The 19,644-nt window shown below is 35.1% G+C and overlaps 1 protein-coding gene across 5 annotated transcripts in view; it reads left to right on the top strand.

Annotated features, from left to right (window-relative positions):
• Mdga2 (MAM domain containing glycosylphosphatidylinositol anchor 2) overlaps positions 1-19,644 on the top strand; it is a 716,330-nt gene that overhangs the window by 645,893 nt on the left and 50,793 nt on the right. For all 5 annotated transcript variants that reach the window (XM_075947276.1, XM_075947279.1, XM_075947278.1 and 2 more), the window contains one exon: positions 1,505-1,653. In XM_075947276.1, the coding sequence (XP_075803391.1) occupies positions 1,505-1,653 (149 nt within the window). The remainder of the gene's footprint in view (positions 1-1,504; positions 1,654-19,644) is intronic.

Here is a 19,644-nt window from a genome sequence, read left to right on the forward strand (position 1 = left end):
AAATATAGATAGCAGAGAAAACATTTCACATGTGTTTTTAAAAACTATGGAACATCTATAACAATGGCAGAATTTATTACTAACAAATAGTATTTGTTATACTATTTATGTCTGCTCTGTAATTCTTAGACTGTATAAATTAAAAGGGAAGTATTATCAAACTCTATTTTTCATTTTGAATGAAAAATATTACTGTGTTAATTATTTGTCTATATCATTTTCACCTGCTATTGATATGTCTGCTTAGCTCAGCATCCCTCATCTGTCATATGAGCTATTTAGTTCATCTCAAAAATTTTCTGACACACTGCTCCAAGAAAATTATTACAAATTCAGTTCATTCATAGAGTGTTTTCACTTTTAGTTAATTGGTCACAAACCAGCATCAGTTTATTGATACCGTAATCATCATAAATTGAGCAGATTAAAACAATGAAATTTGTTCTCATTGAATTGTAGGGTCAGATGTTCAAAATACGTCTATGAATTGAAAGCCAAGGCCAACACCATGAAAAAAGTAATTCTAGATGTCACAGGACAATTAAAAAGAACTTGCACACACTATTGATGCTAAGACTTTGGAACACATTACCAGAATTCAGATACTTAATGCTCCTTCTCTAATTTTACTAGCAAACTAAAGAACTTATTCTTTTCTTTCATATTTTAGCACTGGGAAAGTTGTTTTCGGCAATGCATATTTTACTTAATGCCCCCAGTTTCACTTACTTGTTGGAAGTTAGTGAGCTTGATAAAAGTACTCTATATCGTTTCTTCCAAATTTCAGAGCTTTAAGTCTTAATTTTTAGACCTACTGACCACAAGAAGAAAAAAACAGAAGGTTTTTTTATCAGTCTCCCCCCCCCCCCCGCCACAAGGAAATTGATAATGCATCTCCCACCACACATCTTTGATGATACTTTGTCTTTTAAATTTTCTTTTTCTGTCAAGTTTGATGGCTCTTCACATTCTTTTTAGCCTGGTATCAGTTCTCAGAACTTAATCATCTTTTCTCCGTGTCTGAAATCTCTTCAGTAATGCCCTCATTCTCAGCACTTCTAGTTTCTAGCTAGCAAGACCATAACACCAATTCTTACTGCTCCCCATTCCAGCCTAGTTAAATCCTACTATATACTTGGAATATCCAATTTATCACTCAAATTGTTAAAAAAAAAAAACCTTATTCTTCCTGAACATTTCTCCAAAAATTCAATTTTTCAATAGCCCTCTGTTTCAGCTGGGAGAAATTTTATTCTCAGAGTTGCTTAGCCTATAACCTTGGCTTTGTCCTTGATTCTCCTTTTCTTATACTGCTACTCAAGCCAACCTTTCATGTTTCTATTTTCACAACCAATCAGGAAATGGATTTTACTTTAACAATATGAGTTTTCGTGTAGGAGAGTTCCTTATGACAGGCGGAATGTAAAGTGGTAAAGCAAGAGAGCGGTGAGTTTGTTGAAGGTCTGATGTCTCCGCAGTCATGTTGAGTCACTTTCTGTTTTAGGGAAGGCCTATGCCCCAGAGTTCTATTACGACACCTACAACCCTGTGTGGCAGAACCGACACCGAGTATATTCCTACAGTCTGCAGTGGACACAAATGAATCCTGATGCCGTGGATCGAATAGTTGCTTACCGGTTGGGTATTCGGCAGGTAAGAGATTTAGTATCTCTTTTGATTTTGTTTTTGTTTTCTTGTAATTTCTTGTTGAGACTTTGTTGCTGTAATTTTTATTTATACTTTGAATGTATTGCAGAATATATTTTATTTTATCACAATATTGCTTTACAAAACTACTCAGAATTAATTACTAATCTTTTAAATTAATCTATGCATTGTTATCATTGCATAAACCTATTAAAGTAATTCCCTAAGAGCATATAGAACAAATATATCACTAGATGTCTTTGAAAAAATATATTACACAATAACACAAAAGGAATTTAGGATGTTCTGGTGTATATTGGCTAGTATAAATGCACTGCCATTTGTCCTAAAAGGCTATATGCTGTACATATTTTTACTTGAAGTGTCAAACAATATACAAAATGTTTAAAAAAGTTATTATGTGTGAAGAATATAAATAATTTAGAAAATTGAAAAGTAGTAAAATAAATTATTCTAATTTAGCTGAAGATGTATGAAATGGTTTATATATTCTTTACACAAACACTGTAAACTCAATGCTTGTTGATATAAGTGACAATTTTGAAATTATATGTAGCTCTCCAACTTGTTTCATGTTAGAGATATTTTCTATGTGGATATTTCTATGTGGCAAAGTATTTTGAAATGAAACCATGAATCACATATAGATTTTTAGTACATGTCCCAACTCCTTAACTAAAATCACAGAATGAAAATCTGAGTTAGGACAATAAAAGCAAAACTTTGCTTGGAGATCAACACTTAATCCCTGTCTTTGCTAGGGTTTCTTCTGTTGCTTTGGAGAGACACCATGGCAACTCTTACAAATAAAACATTTAAATGGGGTGACTCATAGTTTAAGAGGTTCAGTCCATTATCATCGTGACAGAAAGCATGGCACTGTGCAGGCAGACACAGAGCTGAGTGTACTGCATCTTTCAAGAAACAGGAAGTCAACTGAAAACCACACTAAAGGAAGCTCGAGGAAAAGAGAGCCCACCCACATTGTGACACACTTCCTCCAACAAGGCCACACCTCCTAGTAATGCCACTCCCTTTGGGTGCCATTTTTTGCAACCAACCAGAATCCCTATCCTATCAATCTGTCCAACTGTTACCATAAAACTATTTATTTTATCTTCTTAACATCAATGATAAGTAAATATCTAGTAATGTAAGGTCCAAGGTGAAGACCTAAGATTCATTATATATTCTTATACCAGACTTTTTCTATTGGGCCACCAACTGATTCCCAAATCATGACACAGAGACTTATTATTAAATCTGAATATTTCACCTTAGCTTAGCTCTTTTCTGGCTAGCTCTTTTAACTAAAATCAACCTGTTTCTCTTTATCTGCATTTTTCCTCCGAGCTTTTTTATTTTTCTTTCTTCTGTATATTTTACTTTTACTGTTTCTTGTTTCTGGCTGCCTGGCAGCTGCTGGCTGTCTTCTAGCCTCTGTCATGTTCCCTCTCTTTCTCGTTTTCTCTTCCTTTTTTTGCTCTTTCTCTCAATTTTCAATTCATCCTCCTACTTATTCTCTCTGCCCACCAGCCCCACCTATTCCTCTTTGCCTGACTATTGACTGCTCAGCTTTTTATTAGACCAATCAGATGCCTTAGGGAGGAAAGGTGAAGCATATACAACACATCTTTACATACTTAAAGACACACCCTTACATCATTAAACAAATGCAGCATAAACAAATGTAGCACACCTTTCTTTACACAATTAAAGAAATATTCTACAGCATAGACTCATCAGTATTGTTTTTAATCTTTGAGATGGAAAATCATACAAACATGGGGGTATTTGATCCCCACACCATGCTTATCTAGGTTCTCACAGGTCAGTGATCACCTGACCACAGGCCATTCAGAACCTGTCACTTTCATTATCATCACATTTACAGGGATACTTGGATATTCCCAGGTCTGTTTCTAAATCATGTCCTGCTTCTTCCAGCTGTGTACTTTTCCTTAATGAGACTGATAAACATGAAACATTCAGACCAACACACCTTTTTCCTCCAGCTGACAGTTACCATTTCTATAGCCCTGCTTTCTAAGCAATTACATTTATTTATTTGGCATGTAAGCACAGAAATGCTCATACAGAATCATGTATGAGGAGGTCAGAGAACAGTTTGCAGAAGTCACTACTTCCATTCTGCCGCATGAGTGCTGCAGATCAAACTTGTCAGGTTGGAGACCAGCACCTTCACCCACTAAACCATCTCATTGACCCCTTTCTATATTCATAGCATAGTTCATATATAAAAAGCATTATTTGGAGCATCTTAGAGCATTCTTGTTTTCATTCTTCATTTTCTTTTTATTTTAAGTCCTTACACATTGTTTGTTCTTTCATATTATTGTCTTATTATGCATTCATATATAAATGTATATATTGAAACATGAACACCAAAAAATAACTTCTTTTTTATTATTATTATGTATTCATTTATTTATTAAAGATTTCTGCCTTTTTCCCACCACCGCCTCCCATTTCCCTCCTCCTCCCCCAATCAAGTCCCCCTCCCTCATCAGCCCAAAGAGCAGTCAGGGTTCCCTGCCCTGTGGGAAGTCCAAGGACCTCCCACCTCCTTCTAGGTCTAGTAAGGTGAGCATCCAAACAGCCTAGGCTCCCACAAAGCCAGTACACTCTCTTTTGGCCTCTATGGGCACCAGGCACAGACACACATGCAGGAAAAATGCCCACAGATTAAAACAACAACAACAACACTCAAAAAAATATAGATCTTTGTAATAAATCAGAGAAGAACACCAAAATAAATTTATTCTTTGGCCAAAAGAGAGTGTTAGATCCTCTGTAACTGGAGCTATAGAAGGCTATGAGCTACTAAATGGGTTCTGAGAATCTAACCCACGTCCTCTGGAAGAGCAGGCAGTGCTCTTAACCACTGAGTCTTTGCTCTTTCCACACAAATCTTTTTCCAATGTTAAAGTCAGTTTATATTCAGCTTTTGACTTCTTCATTTGTACTTTCTTGGAGCAAACAGAAAAATTTCCGTTACAACTGGGGGGCTTTCTTCTTAAGTCAGTGGGATTTGCCTAATTTTTCTTATTCTTTCTCTTGTATCAAAACTTGTGTCCCTACCTAAAGTTCCTATTACATATAAAAGTCAGAATCCTTTCCTATAAATAAAGCTAAAAGGAAAACTAATTGCCAACAAATGTTTTCCTGTCTTCAGATAAAGTAGAAATGTTTGGGAGAGGTTTAGGGCTGTTTACTTCAGACTCATGGTAAAAGCCTCTCCTGCGGAGATTTTTCTGGAATGGCTGTGATTTTCTCATGACACTAACCCCCTTTAAAATTTGCTTTTCTAAAATGAATGTACCCACAGCATCCACACTGATATGTTTCTGAATCACAGTTCTGTTATAACCACTGAACATACAGAGACATACATTTTCTCTCCACTTCACTGTTCCTTTGCAGCAAGTTCATTAAACAGTGTTCTATTCTGCTTCTTTCCAAGATCATTCATACATGAGATGTGTATATAAATTTCCCTCTAGTACACCTTTGAAAATAATGAATTCTAGACACCTCTAGCTTCCAAGTCTAGACAGCCTAGTCTCATCATTTTTAGTTATATAACCCTGAGCATGTTTCTGAACTTATCCAAGTCCTGTCCAATAAATTGAATGTAACAATATCTTCCAGTGGACCAGGCTTCCACTTAGCCATAGTTCAAGTGCTCTCTCCCAGAGCACTCCTGGCAAGGCTTTGTAGGAGTTCCTGTACTAATTGGCAAGATAGTATAATTTTTTTCCAGTGCTTATTGTAGCTCACATTTTTGTATTGTGTTTTATTAGGCATGTCATACACCCCGTGCTTCCGTGTGATTCCCAGCCTTTCTTTTGAAATAAACTACTATGCAGACATTTTCTCATCATGCCTTTCTTATTTTTATTTCAACCTCATTATCCGCTGTGAGATCCATTTTGCAGGCTCACATTTGTCTCATCCACTTTTACTCCTGTTAAAGCATTCTTGATCAGCTCAGTCTGCACAGCTAATGCACCAGGCAGTGCGGCTGCTGCAAATCATATTTCTATCAAGTGGTGTCCAAACAGCAAATCATGTTCCCTGCACTGTTTTGAATCTGTTGCCCTATCATACCATTTTTTCTCTGGCCTTACTTGTTACTAGATTTTTTTTTATATTTATAAATGAAGTAGTTTTGACTGTTCTGAAACTGACAATAGTTTCAAATAGACAGGCTGACCTTAACTAACAGAGATACAACTGCTTCTGCCTCACAGTGTTGAGATTAGAAATGTGGACCACCACACATGGCCTATTAATAAACATTCTATTCCTGGTGTGATTACTATGATACTTTGTCTTGGCTGATAATTTTACCCAGGTTTCCATCTTGCTATAGAATAGACACAATGGTTTGTTTTGACATTGTCTCAGTATAGGGTCATGTTCTTAGGATCTCAGCCAGTGTGAAGAGACAGGTGGTGCTGGTCAAAACAAAAATATGTATGCATGTTTCTTCTCTCACTCCCTTGTTCATTACATCCAAGTCTCGTGACTAGCCTGCAGGCAGAACACTCTCAACAACAACATTGCTCTTGAAGCTCCACTTATGGGCAGAATTCTACCATAACACAAATCATTTTATAGTCAACGAAACTCATTCAGTGCTTGCCCGCAAATCTTTTCTCTTCAATTATAGAGAAAAGTGATTACTATAAATAAGGTTTATTTCCATATTATCTCAGAAATGAAAGTTTATTTTCCAGTTCAAGGGAAATAGCATACTGACACTTTATTAGTACAAAATCCTATTATTTTTAAACATTTACACATGAAATCTGATTTTATTACCACTTTCATGAAGAATGTTTGTAACTATTTGTGACTTTTCCAGTTAATTCACTTAGTGCCAAGACTGTAGCTCACAATTTCGAGCCTTCCTATCAACTCATCTTCCCAAATTCTACGCTTATATCAGTGAACCTTTATGCCTAAATGTAATAAATGTAGCTTGAATAATTTTGAAATAAACATATTAGAAGTGTATCCTAAGAAATTTTACCTTTTAAAATTTATGTGAAGATACATCTTGGGATAGAGAGAAGGCTCAGTGGTTAAGAACACTTGCTGCTCTTCCAGACTACCCAGGCTTGATTCTCAGAACCCACATGGCTGCTCACAACTATCTGTTAACTGTAGTCCAGTGGATATGACAGTATTTGGCACTCACTTTCCTTTATGTCCTGCTTGTCCAATTGGGACAGTATATAGTCAGTACTGGAGGCAAGGACATTTCCTTGCCCAGTGGCTTTCTTTTACCACAGAGAAAACTCATGTGGAGTTTCTTTGATGCCCATCATCTTTTCTGAAGTAGATTGGTGTTACTTTAAACAGACATGTCACATAGTAATAAATAAATAGCACCTGTGTTATTAAAACATCTTAAATGCCATATTCTATAGACCTCTGAAGTGTTTGAAGATGAAATGCCTATCTAAAATATATCTTTGTTTGACCTTGAAAACTAACCTGTATATCCTTAATATCCTAAGCAGTTGGTAAAAGTAATTTTCAAGGACTAGAAATTTGCATTACATCGTTAAATGAGTCGTATAGGTATAATACCTTGAACAAGAGTAGAAATGTATGTACAGTATGTTCTAACAAAATTAATCTCAAATTTGTATCAATATACAAAATTTTCATACATATACATAAGTTCAATCCCATGTAAAACATTTAAAGTACTTGTTTTTTTTAAAGTAGATGCCTTAATCTACTTTTTTCCTATCATATCTGTATTCTCCCTTATTTCTTTCCAGAGTAGATTCAATAATCTACCCTTTTATCTATTATGTCTGAATATCCCTTTTTTTCTTTTCAAAAGAAAAACTCTGAACCTAATCTCCTTTGTTCAATTTTCCTCCCAGCTGTAATCAATAACAACTTTTTACCAACCCATCTAAACATTGAAAAATATTCATAACCAATTGAAGAACCAAAAACCATCCACCCTACCTCTTGGGAATGAGGGTTTTTGGGTATCATATTGTTAAATCTACTTCCTGCTGTTTGGGGATGACAGTATCTTTAGAGGTTCCTGAAAAGAAAAACCTGTGTTAATTGTCATGGCCTGGGGGAGGTAGTTGTGTTATTTATTGTCCAGTGTCTACATGATGAGAAGTTGCAGGGCTGGTCTCAAGTCCTGGTTAAAGTAGTCTGTTAGACTAGATCATCTAAGCTATCCAGCTCAAAATTGATCTGAGCAGTTTGCAGTCCATCCAAAAACCGATCTTTAAATGGTGTTTTTTAGCCTAGTGGTTTTATCATAGTCATGAAGGAATCATTTTTAGGGAGCCCCATTCTCCTTTTGGAGACTTCGCAGGTCGCTGTCAGATATGCTCATATTTATTTGCTCATCTATTCAGTCAATATAATAAACTAATCATACAGTACTTTCCAGAAGTTAAAAAATGAAATATTATCCTTAATGCATTGCTGAAATGTATTGAATAATGAATATATGTATACACACACACACACTCACACACACACACAGTGTCTTGGTTAGTTTTGTAGCGATTTTGATGCAGCCTAGAAAATATGACTGGGCCAGAATGGGTTAAAATGATCCGCAGGGCATTCCCCCCCCCCCCCCGATTGATGACTGAAGTTGGGGGAATTCAGTACTCTGGGCAGTGCAACCCTGGATAGGTAGTTCTGGAGTGTGTAAGAAACCAAACTGAGCAAGAAGGAGGAGCAAGCCAGCAATCAGTATTTCTCCATGGCTTCCTTCAATTCTAGCCTCCAGGTTCCTGTCTGGACTCCTGTTCTTGATAGATTGTAAGCTGTGAGATGAAATAAAAGCTTTCTTCCCCGGGTTGCTTGCGGCAGCATTTCATCTCCGCAACAGAAAGCAAGCCACAACATACAGATTTAGGAGCACTTGGGACAATACGTTTGGAGGTTAAAACACAATTTCTGAGATAGAACCGTTATGAATACAATAGGTTTATTCCTGTCTTTTCTGTTTTTAAAGGACTTTTATTTTTATTCCATGCATATGCCTATCTGTGTATAGGAGTGTGCATGGAAACGCAGGTGCCTGTGGAAGCCAGACAGCAGTAGTGGATCCACTAAGGTTGAATGATAGGGAGCTGTTAACCACCCACATGGGAACAGGAATTTGAACTCTGCATGAGCAATGTGTTCTTCAGCACTGGGCCATCGTTTAAGCCCTTAGCCACATTTTTCTTTAAAAACAAAAATTACTGATCAAAAACAGTAGCATATGTATGCATGTATTTAAGGTTATAGTTAATTATGAGATGAAATCACTACACATTTTAATTTATTCTGTTATATGTTAATATCATGATGGCTGAGTGACTATTTTTCCCATCAGGCTAAGCATTTTAAAAGTGATTTTTATTAATCAATTCTTTGCTAATCTTTGTTTGCTGAGTATTTATTATTGGATTATGTTCTATTAAATACAGTTTTGAATTTATTATATGTATGCATGTATTTCAATATGATAATTAAAATTAAATGTTGCTAAGTGTCTACTTTAATATGTTTACTGAAGAAGTAAGAAGAAAGATTTAAAAAATAAGCAGGTGGTTGGTTAGAGTGAATGACATTTTCATACTTCAGTAACTAAAATGAAGAATTTTGTGTATGGGACAATAAACAGGTATAAAGAGAGAATGGCAGATGAAATTGAAGTACTACTGGGGTCATCAAGATGTTTGATTTAAGCTATTTATCTAGATTTTTATTGAGAAAGACAGCGAATTCAAAGCAATTCAAGTGAGTTACTTAATGCACACCCAGGAAATTCTGTGGATATTTGTCAAATAAATCAGATTCTTGAAAGCATGAATATAATCACCATTTTATGGATTTATCAGAATATATTATGCAGATCTTAAGTCCTATCTTACAATAGACAGAGGCCACCAATATTTGAAGTGATTAGTAATGATTTAGATTGGAGTTTTGATATTAAAGACAGAGGTATAAGTAAGTAAACACTGAGCTTGGTCAGATTTGAATACTGTTTGTGTTCTGAGGCAATATGTTGAAAAAAAACAGTAGTGTTTCTATTCTTCATCAGTTACTCAAACTTTTTATTACCTGTTCTTGAAACAATCACGAATAGACATGAGAAAGGGAGCCTGAAATACAGAGAAATGGGGGAAGCACAAAATGATCCCCCCAGCTCTTACAAAAAAAGAAAAATACATGAGCCAATCAGTAAAAGTGAAGTTAATGCTGTTCTCCAATAAAGAACACCATATCTTCCTGCCTTGTTCCTTTAAATATCAACTCCTGTCTCACCAGTGGGAGCACAGAGATTGATTACAGATGTTCTACATCTGTGTTCATCTGGCTTCATATGGAACCAGGGATTCAAACTCAAGTCTGCACAATTGGGAGCTAAGTGACTTATCCACTGAGGTCAACCCACAATATGTACTTTACCCCCAAATTTTAAAGTTTGAAAAGTCATAAAACTTCAAGTATCAATTGCTAAAATCAGGTGGTTTATTTAAAAACTAAGACATTGAATAGCAGTAAAACGATTATGTGCAGGTTTGAAATATCACCAGATAATGAGTTTCAAAACTAATTAAATGATCTGAGTTATACTGACCATCATGTGATCAATATTTGACTAAATACTAACTGATACACACATTTGCTTGAAAACTACTAATATATTATAACTTGAAGTAGTAGTATGTGGTTTCTGTAGATTCCAATATTTTTGTTGTTTTCTTCTTTTTTATAGTTATATTTTATTTTTTAATAAATAAAGCTTACTTGAATATCAGAAGAACAAAGCTAAGCCTCAAGAGGTCAGGCAGTGGTAGCACATACCTTTAATCTGAGGGCTTTGGAGATAGAGTCAGATGGATCACTATGAATTCGAGACCTTACTGGGCTACATAAAATCAATCCCAGAAGGTGGCGACTCACACCTTTAATCCAAGCACTAGAGGGAATATAAAATGGGGGAAGAGAGAGAAAGACTATGTCTGATTTGTGTACTTAGTCTACAGTCACCCGCCTTGGTCAAGGAAAGACTTCTCTAGTGACTTGACTGCTTTGCTTTTCTGGTTCAGATTGAAGTTAAATATCTGACTCTGGGTTTTTATTGTTTGTGCTACATGCTTTGTTTTGTTTTTTGAGACACGGTTTCACTGTGTAGCCCTTGCTGTCCTGGAACTCACTCTGTAGACCAGACTGGCCTTGAAATCAGAGATCTACCTGCTTCTGCCTCCTAAGTGTTGAAATTAAAGATGTGTGCCACCACCACCCACATGGATTCCATCACCTTAATCTATGTCAAAGGAACTGTCCAATAGACTAAGAATTGACCAGATCATTAGAAAACAGGTATCCATTTAATTGCTTTTAAGAAAAAAATAAACCATAAGAAGTTTCACATTCAGACTCATAGCTATCATATGTTCTCGGGCTTTCACAGTATGTGAGATGTTTGTTTGACTAGAAGTTCATTCTCCAATTGTGTATTTTATTTATGGTACCTGTTTATGCCCTTAAAACACTGCTTGCTCAGCAGAAGTGGCTCTCAAGATGCAATGCCCCTAGATGTTCTCCAAGGCTTGTTAAACTAACTGCTAACTTACTGCACCTGGGTTGGATATTTATAGTCCTAACAACTTCTAGCATATTGGGAAAACAGCTAGTTGGGGCCACATTGGGAGACATGATATTTGGCCATTCTACTATGAGAAGACTGAATTCAGACACCATTTTTGTCTTTCTTTTTAACATTCTTTTATGATGTCAGGTATATAAAATTTATTTTAACCATAGCCTTGAGTATACTGTGTCAAAACCTTTTTGTGGAATAAATGAATTTTCAATTTATCTGGTAATTCTTAGCTTTCATTCTTTTTTGTTCTTTTCTTCTTTCTGTAGAGCTGAAGTTGGGATGCTAGGATGCATGCATGCTTAGCAAGTTCTACACAACAGAGCTGCATTCCTTCTATGATTTCTAATTTATTACCAGATAGATGAATTTACTCATTATAATTGAAATTGTGCTTGTGATATCATTTATATAATCAATTAGGTATTTCCAAGATGATTGATGGAGTTATATTTTAGGAATTAACAGATAGTCTGAGAGCTAATCCTAATTTAAACATTTTCTTTAAGTATTGCCAAAGTATACACAGTTTTTTGGGATGATACTTATAAGGGTAATATATGCATTCACTAATATATTCATTTGGATGACTTATAGGGGATATGCATATGTAAAGGCTTGTGTGGAACATGTATCTGTGTATGTATGCATGTGGTGCTAGGGTTCAACATAAGTGTGTTCCTCAATTGCCCTTCATCTTGTTTTCTGAGACTGCATCTCTCCCTTGCCTAGAGGTCTTCAGTTAGCTATGATGGCTCGCCAGCAAGCTCCAGATGTTGCCTGACATTTCTGTCCTGCCTGGTCCCACAGCCATTCAGTCCTAAAGAAATATACATTAATTATAAACTGGTTGGCCTATTAACTCAGGCTTTTTATTGACTCTTACATCCTACATTAACCCATTATCCTTATTTGTGTTAGCCATGTGGTTTGGTACCTTTTATCAGAGAAGCATTCTCTACTTGCTTCCTCTGTGTCTGGGGTGACCACTGCAGACTGCAGACTTTCTTCTTCCCAGAATTCTCCTATTCTGGTCACCCTGCCTGGCTACTGGCCAATCAGCATTTTATTAAAATTTAAGTAACAAATCTTTACAGGGTACAAGACCATTATCACATAGCATCCCGGCAACTACCAGTCTCCACCTTCTCAGCCTTGGGATTACAGATGGGCAGATGAACCCAACATTTGTGGGGATGCTGGGTTTCAATTCAACCCATCATCTTGTGTGTCAAACACTCTAACGGTAGCCATCTTCCTGGTGTCCCAAGCCTGTTCTTTATAGGAAATCTATTAATTATCACAAGTTATTTAATTGTGACTGTGTAAAACTAAGATCTGCCTTTGGTAGAGACCAGTGGTTGGCCACTGCTTCCCTCAGAGATGTGGCCATTGGAACTGTGAGTGACATGTTTAAAGAACATGAAAATGCCTACAATCTCAGGTTGCAACTTTCTTGTAATTAAAGAAAAGTAAGTATTGTTAAGGCTGTTTTAATTGGTTTTTAATCTAATTAATTTTTAAAATTTTAACTCTAGACTATAATTAATTTGACTGCATCATCTTCAGTTGTGTGGGGTTTTTTTTTGGTTTAATGATCTACTCTAAATTTGAAATCAATATTTCATGGTATTTTATGCAAGCAGTATAAATAATTTTTGGTAGTTAAAATGTTTTCCAAAGAGGGTCAGTGTAACACATTTTTAAATGAGAACTGATGGCTATGGCCCTTTAAAAATGATTGCAGCATTCCAGCTGGTGTACAATTACTCCACAATGGCTTGCTGCCTTCATGCTTCTCCTCTTTGCTTTTAGAAGTTCAAATCACAAGCACAAAATGAACCATAGAACAGATTGAATATACTTTAGTGCACTTCAAAATTTTAAAAATGTCAGAAAAAGGAGTTGGATAGAAATTTGAGGGTAGCATTTGAATAACATAGGTAGCACATATTTAATAATCTTAACACATTTCTGTCATGCTGATGCTAGTCTAAATCATTTACATATGCTATGTGTTTCAACTCTTAACCCAATAAAGTGTACTAAGCTCTTTGTTCTACTACGTCTGTGAAGGATACAAGGTGTAAATAGCTCACACAAGATCACAGAGCAAAAAAAAAAAAAAAAAAAAAAGCACCAAGAATTGGAATCCAAGCTTTTGACCGAAGAGACTTACAAGCATGGATCATTTGAGTGCAACCCCAACTTGGGCACTCTTCTTATTTGTTCTGTTGTTTGCTTCTGCTATTTTGTTTCATTTTTATTTTTGGGAATTTCATGCTTGTGTATAATGTATTTTGATCATGTCCTTCCTTCTGAACTCCTTTCATTTCCCCACATGTTTCTGTTAAATCCAAATCATCTTATTTTATTAATATTACACACACACACATAATACGTAGATTACTGAGCCCAGCTAGTATTGTCCATATGCACAAGCAATCAAAGTTATTATCTAATGAAATTTTCTACCATTTTTAAAGGTAAGATTTATTTGCTATAAAGGTTTTAAGTATATACTGCTATATTTATAAATAAAGCATATGCCCCAGTTTTATGTTTCAAAATACATTATGTCCTTAGATATATTAAGTATTACATGTAACATTTTGAATCTTTTCATTTCTGATCCATGTGTGAGTACATATGCTTTTTTACTCATCATATTGTAATGCTTCCGGTTGCATTGTAACTGTTCTTCCTCACTTTGTTATTTTATAAATAATTTAATAATGGGAACCATTAACATAGCATGTTTATTTTTTACGTTTTGCAAATCTTGAAAGTGGTTTGAGGCAATAATAGTTCTTGTAAGAAAGTTTAAAGCGTGAAGATGTAGGTTAGCAAACAGTAACACAGTAAACTGATTAACAGGTACTATAATCAGTTTGGTGATTTCATATAAGGGACATGGGAGGGTGACCTGAGAGAATCTGGGAAAGCCAGGAACGAGAGAACTAGCAGTCTGAGATGAGTAAAGTCCACATGCTGTACTGATAGTCATTGCATCATTTTGAAAAAATGTTATTATTGACATGTATATTCCAAAAGAGAAAAATGAAGGATGAGGTTGACCCAAGAGGGACAAAGATCATGGAAGGCCATTTGAGCTGTAATAAAGATAGCTTGACTTTGGGAAGTGGAAGATAAAGCACAGACAAGACAAGTAATCGCTGTTGTGATATCTAATTCATATGATAGAAGCAATGAAAGAGGTTTTTCTATTTTAATTTTGGTTTTGTTTTAATCTTGAGTGAAATATAGCCTTCTATAGCAGGGAGGCAGCATTGGGAGAAATACCAAGGGCAAACTCTGTAAGACCTGGTGATTGAATGAAGCTTGGGGGAAAGGAGTAGTAATTCTGAGACAGAATGAAGACAAGTGCTCAATACTTACACGCTTGCAAATGCTTTCAACACAATCTTGTGTTTTCCATATTAAACTATATAGTTTAAAGTACTTGTTCAAAGAAGAAAATTACCCATTTTAGAGTTGCGTATTAGACAGACATTTAATGGAATGCATTCAGAGATATGGGAGATGATGATAAAATTTAAGAATAAAATCTGGAGGAAGTTTTATGTCTTGATATAACATAAATAAAATGTACACATATTCATGAAATTGTTTTACTGTATATCCTAAAAGTCATAGAACAAATTATCACTTTCAGAAATCCATGCTTTTGGAGTTGACACAGTAAAAAATTCATGGGTACCTTCCTTAGACGTAATAAACAGCTTCTGTACTTAGAGAAGTGTTTTGGAATATAAATGGATTTCCACTAAAAGGTGCTGCAATAATAACTGTAAAAGTTTTTTAAAAGCATACCATGCAAGCATTTTTTAAAAGAATAAGTCTACCTTCAAAATAATTTTAATTTTTTTCTTAATATATCTACTCTGTAGTTTTTGTGTTCTCTCTTCTTCAAATTACAATTATGTTGAGCCAAGAGCTTTGTTCCACATAATACAGAAAATTTTTCAATATCAGTTATGATTGGTGGGCGCTTGTAGAAACATACACTAGTCCACCAGTTCTCCATATTGATAGAGCCTGTTACTTGCTGTTTATCACTCTGTGACTAGCCCAGGATCCATGGTGTTACAGTCAAAAGGGCAGAGAAGCTCCAGTTGATCCTAAGCTCCATCTTCCTGGCTAAGGGTATGTGATCAACTATATTAATATCAGTTGATTCTCTGATATATAACCTCATTAAAATCTACATTTTAGTCTAGATATTTAATTTTGTAGCTGTCCTGTGTATTTCAAATAGTACAGACACATATAAGATCAATGGAAATCAAGAGATCTTATGAGTGACTGAGTAAATAAGTTATGATATAAATGTCTTGTCTACATATGATCCATGCAATACAACAATGAAGCATGACACATGCTCTTGTTGCCCTGTTAACAATTTGACACAACCACAATGTTTATATATACTCTTTCTAAAATCTAGATGAAAATTTTACTTCTCTGGATAGTGGATAGTTTGTTCATATTTTATAATAAATACCAATAATTATTAATAACTACTTTTATTTTATTGTTGATGTAATAGTAACATGTCAATAACTATTTGGTTGTTTTTGGGTCCTGTATCAGTATAAAATGTGAATCCTGGAGCCATCCCTATTTTTTAATCATGCATGTACAAATGAGGAGATGGCCAAAGTGGTAACAGTATACAAATGGTGAGTATATATGGTATAAGCTCGGTTCACTGGCAGAATAATGAATGACTATTGGATTAAAAAGAGAATGCATTGACACATAGTAATAATCTCTTGTCATTTATACTGCTAACATGATCTTTGGCTGTTCATTACTTGGCATTGGCAGAGCTCAGCTTGTCAATTCCATGATTAATTCAGCCATTATGAAATACTTGTTCGGTTTACTTATTAAAATGAAAAGCAATTATTATCATCTACTCATTAGTAATTTTATAATAAATAGGTAAATTTTACATTTTTGGTGTATTCCAAAACCATAATTCTTTGTTTAAAAGCATGGAAGGTTTTGCTGTATGCATTGTTTGAAGATTGCTTGGACATTGTGAAGCATTACTAATGCCAGACATTGTGAAGTATTACTAATGCCATCACAGCTTCCTTGCTACTTGGGATACTTTGTGATACAAAGATAGGACAATATCTCTGCCAGCTCATTTCTCTTGTGACTTAAAACAAAAATGACTTAATTTCTGCAATATAAATCAGTAGACAGTAAAGAGAACTAGGTTTAAAAATGCTACATTTGTGATATTTTACATGTTTTATTTGTTTAGAATTGTGGTTTTCTTTCCCTTTAATTACGTGTTTCCACATAATGCATAGCTTTAGCAGACTTTTTTTAAACATAAGACTAGGAAATAATAATTTTTACTTTCAAGTATTTGTTGATTTCTCCCTTGAAATTAGTTTCCTCTGAGTGTGTGTGTGCACGTGTGTGCACACATGTGTGTGTGTTCATAGATCAATGTAAACAAAGGTAAAGACAGGCAGATAAAGATGCTGTTTTCTGATGTATATCAACCTTAATTTTTCCATTCAAATGATGAAGAATGATAGTGTAAAAAGGGTTGCATTTTTTTCTGAAAATAAGTGTTTATTAAATATTACCAGTAGTATATTTTGGCATATGTTATGGGAACAGAAGCTATGAACCAGGATTTCTTCCTCCAGACAGCAACACGGGCTCATTGATGTGTTTATTTTCAAACCAAGTTTGCTGTTTCTGTTCATTTGTCTGAAAATATGTGATTCTTGTAAACTTTTATTTGAGAATCAGTAGATCTGAGTTCGAAAGTTACCATCCCTGTTTTCAGTTTTATGATTGCAAAAACAGATCTGGGGTAGAAATAAAAGCAATGTTATACTTACTTAATAAAGTAACAGTAAAAATATATATTGAGTAAGTACAAGATAGCAAGAGCTTATTTTATTGATAAATATGTAAAATTATTTCTCTGTTTTCTGTATAATTCTGTATTTTTTGGACAGTTTTAAACTGTTTTCGGACTAATCACTTCTGCGGTACCTAGTTTTAGCACACTTGTGTTTAATGAACTTCATGCATTGCAGCAAACAGTCCCTTCGCCATCACTAATATCAAGGACATTAGTGGGGGATTATGGCATGCTGTTAATATTTTACCCTTCCTATGAATTAGATATACTACACTGCTTCAGAACTCAGCAGTTTAGTATACTAAGTACCTTAATTGGTAAGAAAACTGCCTACCTCTAATTTCTTGGTATGTCCATGAACACAGCAAATTAGTGATTAAAGGTCACTATCTCATTGCATGTGTGTTTTATGCCCTAAACCTATGCAATTCTTATTCTAATGTGTCTTAATACAACTTGTGTGTGTGTTAGAGTTTGAGAAACCTAAGACATGAGAGTCATGCAGTGAAATGCATGCCTTTAATCCCAGCAGTTGGCAGGCAGAGGCAGGCAGACCTCTGTGAGTTCGTGGCCAGTCTGATATACAGAATGAGTTCTGATTTTCAGTTCTTTGTAGTTAAATAACCTGTTTGCTGGAAGATTTTGAAATTTCTTTCCACTGATTTTATTAAATTATTGTGTTTGTGTGTGTGTGTTCCCTACCTTGATGCACACCTTCTAGTTCTTTACAAAAATTTTGATAAAGTCCTTTTGCAGTAATGAAAAATTATGTTCAAATAACTTAAACTGACCACAGATTGCATAGAAATATGCAGGGAAGAGTTAGTTGGAGCCCTCCAACATCAACCCCAGTGTAAAGTCCTGAACAAACTTAGAATGATACAAAACAAACAAATACCAAGAAGTTGACAGTAGTATGAGCTCCAGCATGTCACCATAATTTTCCAGTTGTACAATACTCTATTTGGCATGTATGTGTGCTTGTTTGTACAGATAATGTGTATGTAAAATCCCATGAAGTGGTATACCACAGAATAATCAAGATTCCCTATTGTAGCAATACATATAGGCTGTCTTATATTACATCATTATAGCCACATTCACACCCAACTTTGAGAAACCACCAATTTTCTCTCCATCTCTATTAGTATCATTTATTTTAATTATTATAAAATCAACTAAAGTAATCACCATCTTTAGATGACATTAAGGAACCAGTCAAAATTCCTTGAGATTCATCTATAAGTTGTGGCAAGTGTCAACATTCTTTTATTAAGATTTAAGTAGCACTTTGTGTATGAATATACCAGTCTTCTTAGCTCTTTGAAATGTATTTATTTTATGCAAATTTCTCTGTTTTGTCCAGATCTGGGGTAACTATAGGTATCCATTAGATAAACTGAAGTTCAAATGGTAGTTTTTCCCCGCCACTTTAACTTAAGGGTCAGAAAGAAATTGAGTGGTACAGATGAATTATTTCATAGCACAGCAATCCCCCAGCACTGCAGATAGACTCAACTCCTGCCCGTGCCCCTTCAGACTTTTCCAAGGAAACCTAGGTTTTAGCTTTGGGAAGGCTCCTTACACCTGAATATTTTGAGAGGAGAAAATACTCTCTGACTGCCAATTTGCCTGTGTCATTAACCATCTGTGACCTTTTACCTGATGTGGTCATTTTGTTCATTTGTTTCTCCAAAGGAAAAGGCTGAATAATGACTGATCTATACAATGAAGGGAAAAACAAAACACTGTCTGCTAATGTGTCTCCTGTTTGTAGCATGACCTTTTTTTCCATTAGGGGCTGCAATTTTCCTCTAACAACTGCCAATCTTCTTTTATGATATCTCTGCCGTTGGATCTGGAGAGAATAAAAAATACTGTTATATTTCCTTCTTTCTCTTAAGAAATTCGTCGTGTACAAATAAATCTTACTCGTGCTTATTCTGAGCTAAAATTCTTACACTCTCGTGAGATTTTCATTGATTCCATCTGCTTAATTAGAATTATTGACACCTTTTGTTCTTAATTAGTTGTCTGACCTTGATAAAACATATTTTCTGCAAGTGTTTTGTCCCCATTCAATCACGTGGTCTTGCTTTCAATTACTTGCATTTAATCTCCTTTTCTGTCTCCATCTTCCTTTAGTTTTATTTTGTAAAGGAGCCATCACATATATGTGATGCATGCATTTTTTAAACACTTAAGATATGTGGATGGATAAAATTCTTAAAGCTGAGTGCTATCTCCCCATTTGAGAAACATTTATTTTTGAGGTTTCTCAAATCAGACAGTTCTAAGTCTTAACCTGCTGTGTGTGAGGCTTGATCCACCTCTGTACCACCCACTGAAATGAAGGGGCATTGTGGATCCAATT

This window comes from Microtus pennsylvanicus, chromosome 14 (genome assembly GCF_037038515.1).
Source record: "Microtus pennsylvanicus isolate mMicPen1 chromosome 14, mMicPen1.hap1, whole genome shotgun sequence".
Classification (NCBI taxonomy): domain Eukaryota; kingdom Metazoa; phylum Chordata; class Mammalia; order Rodentia; family Cricetidae; genus Microtus; species Microtus pennsylvanicus.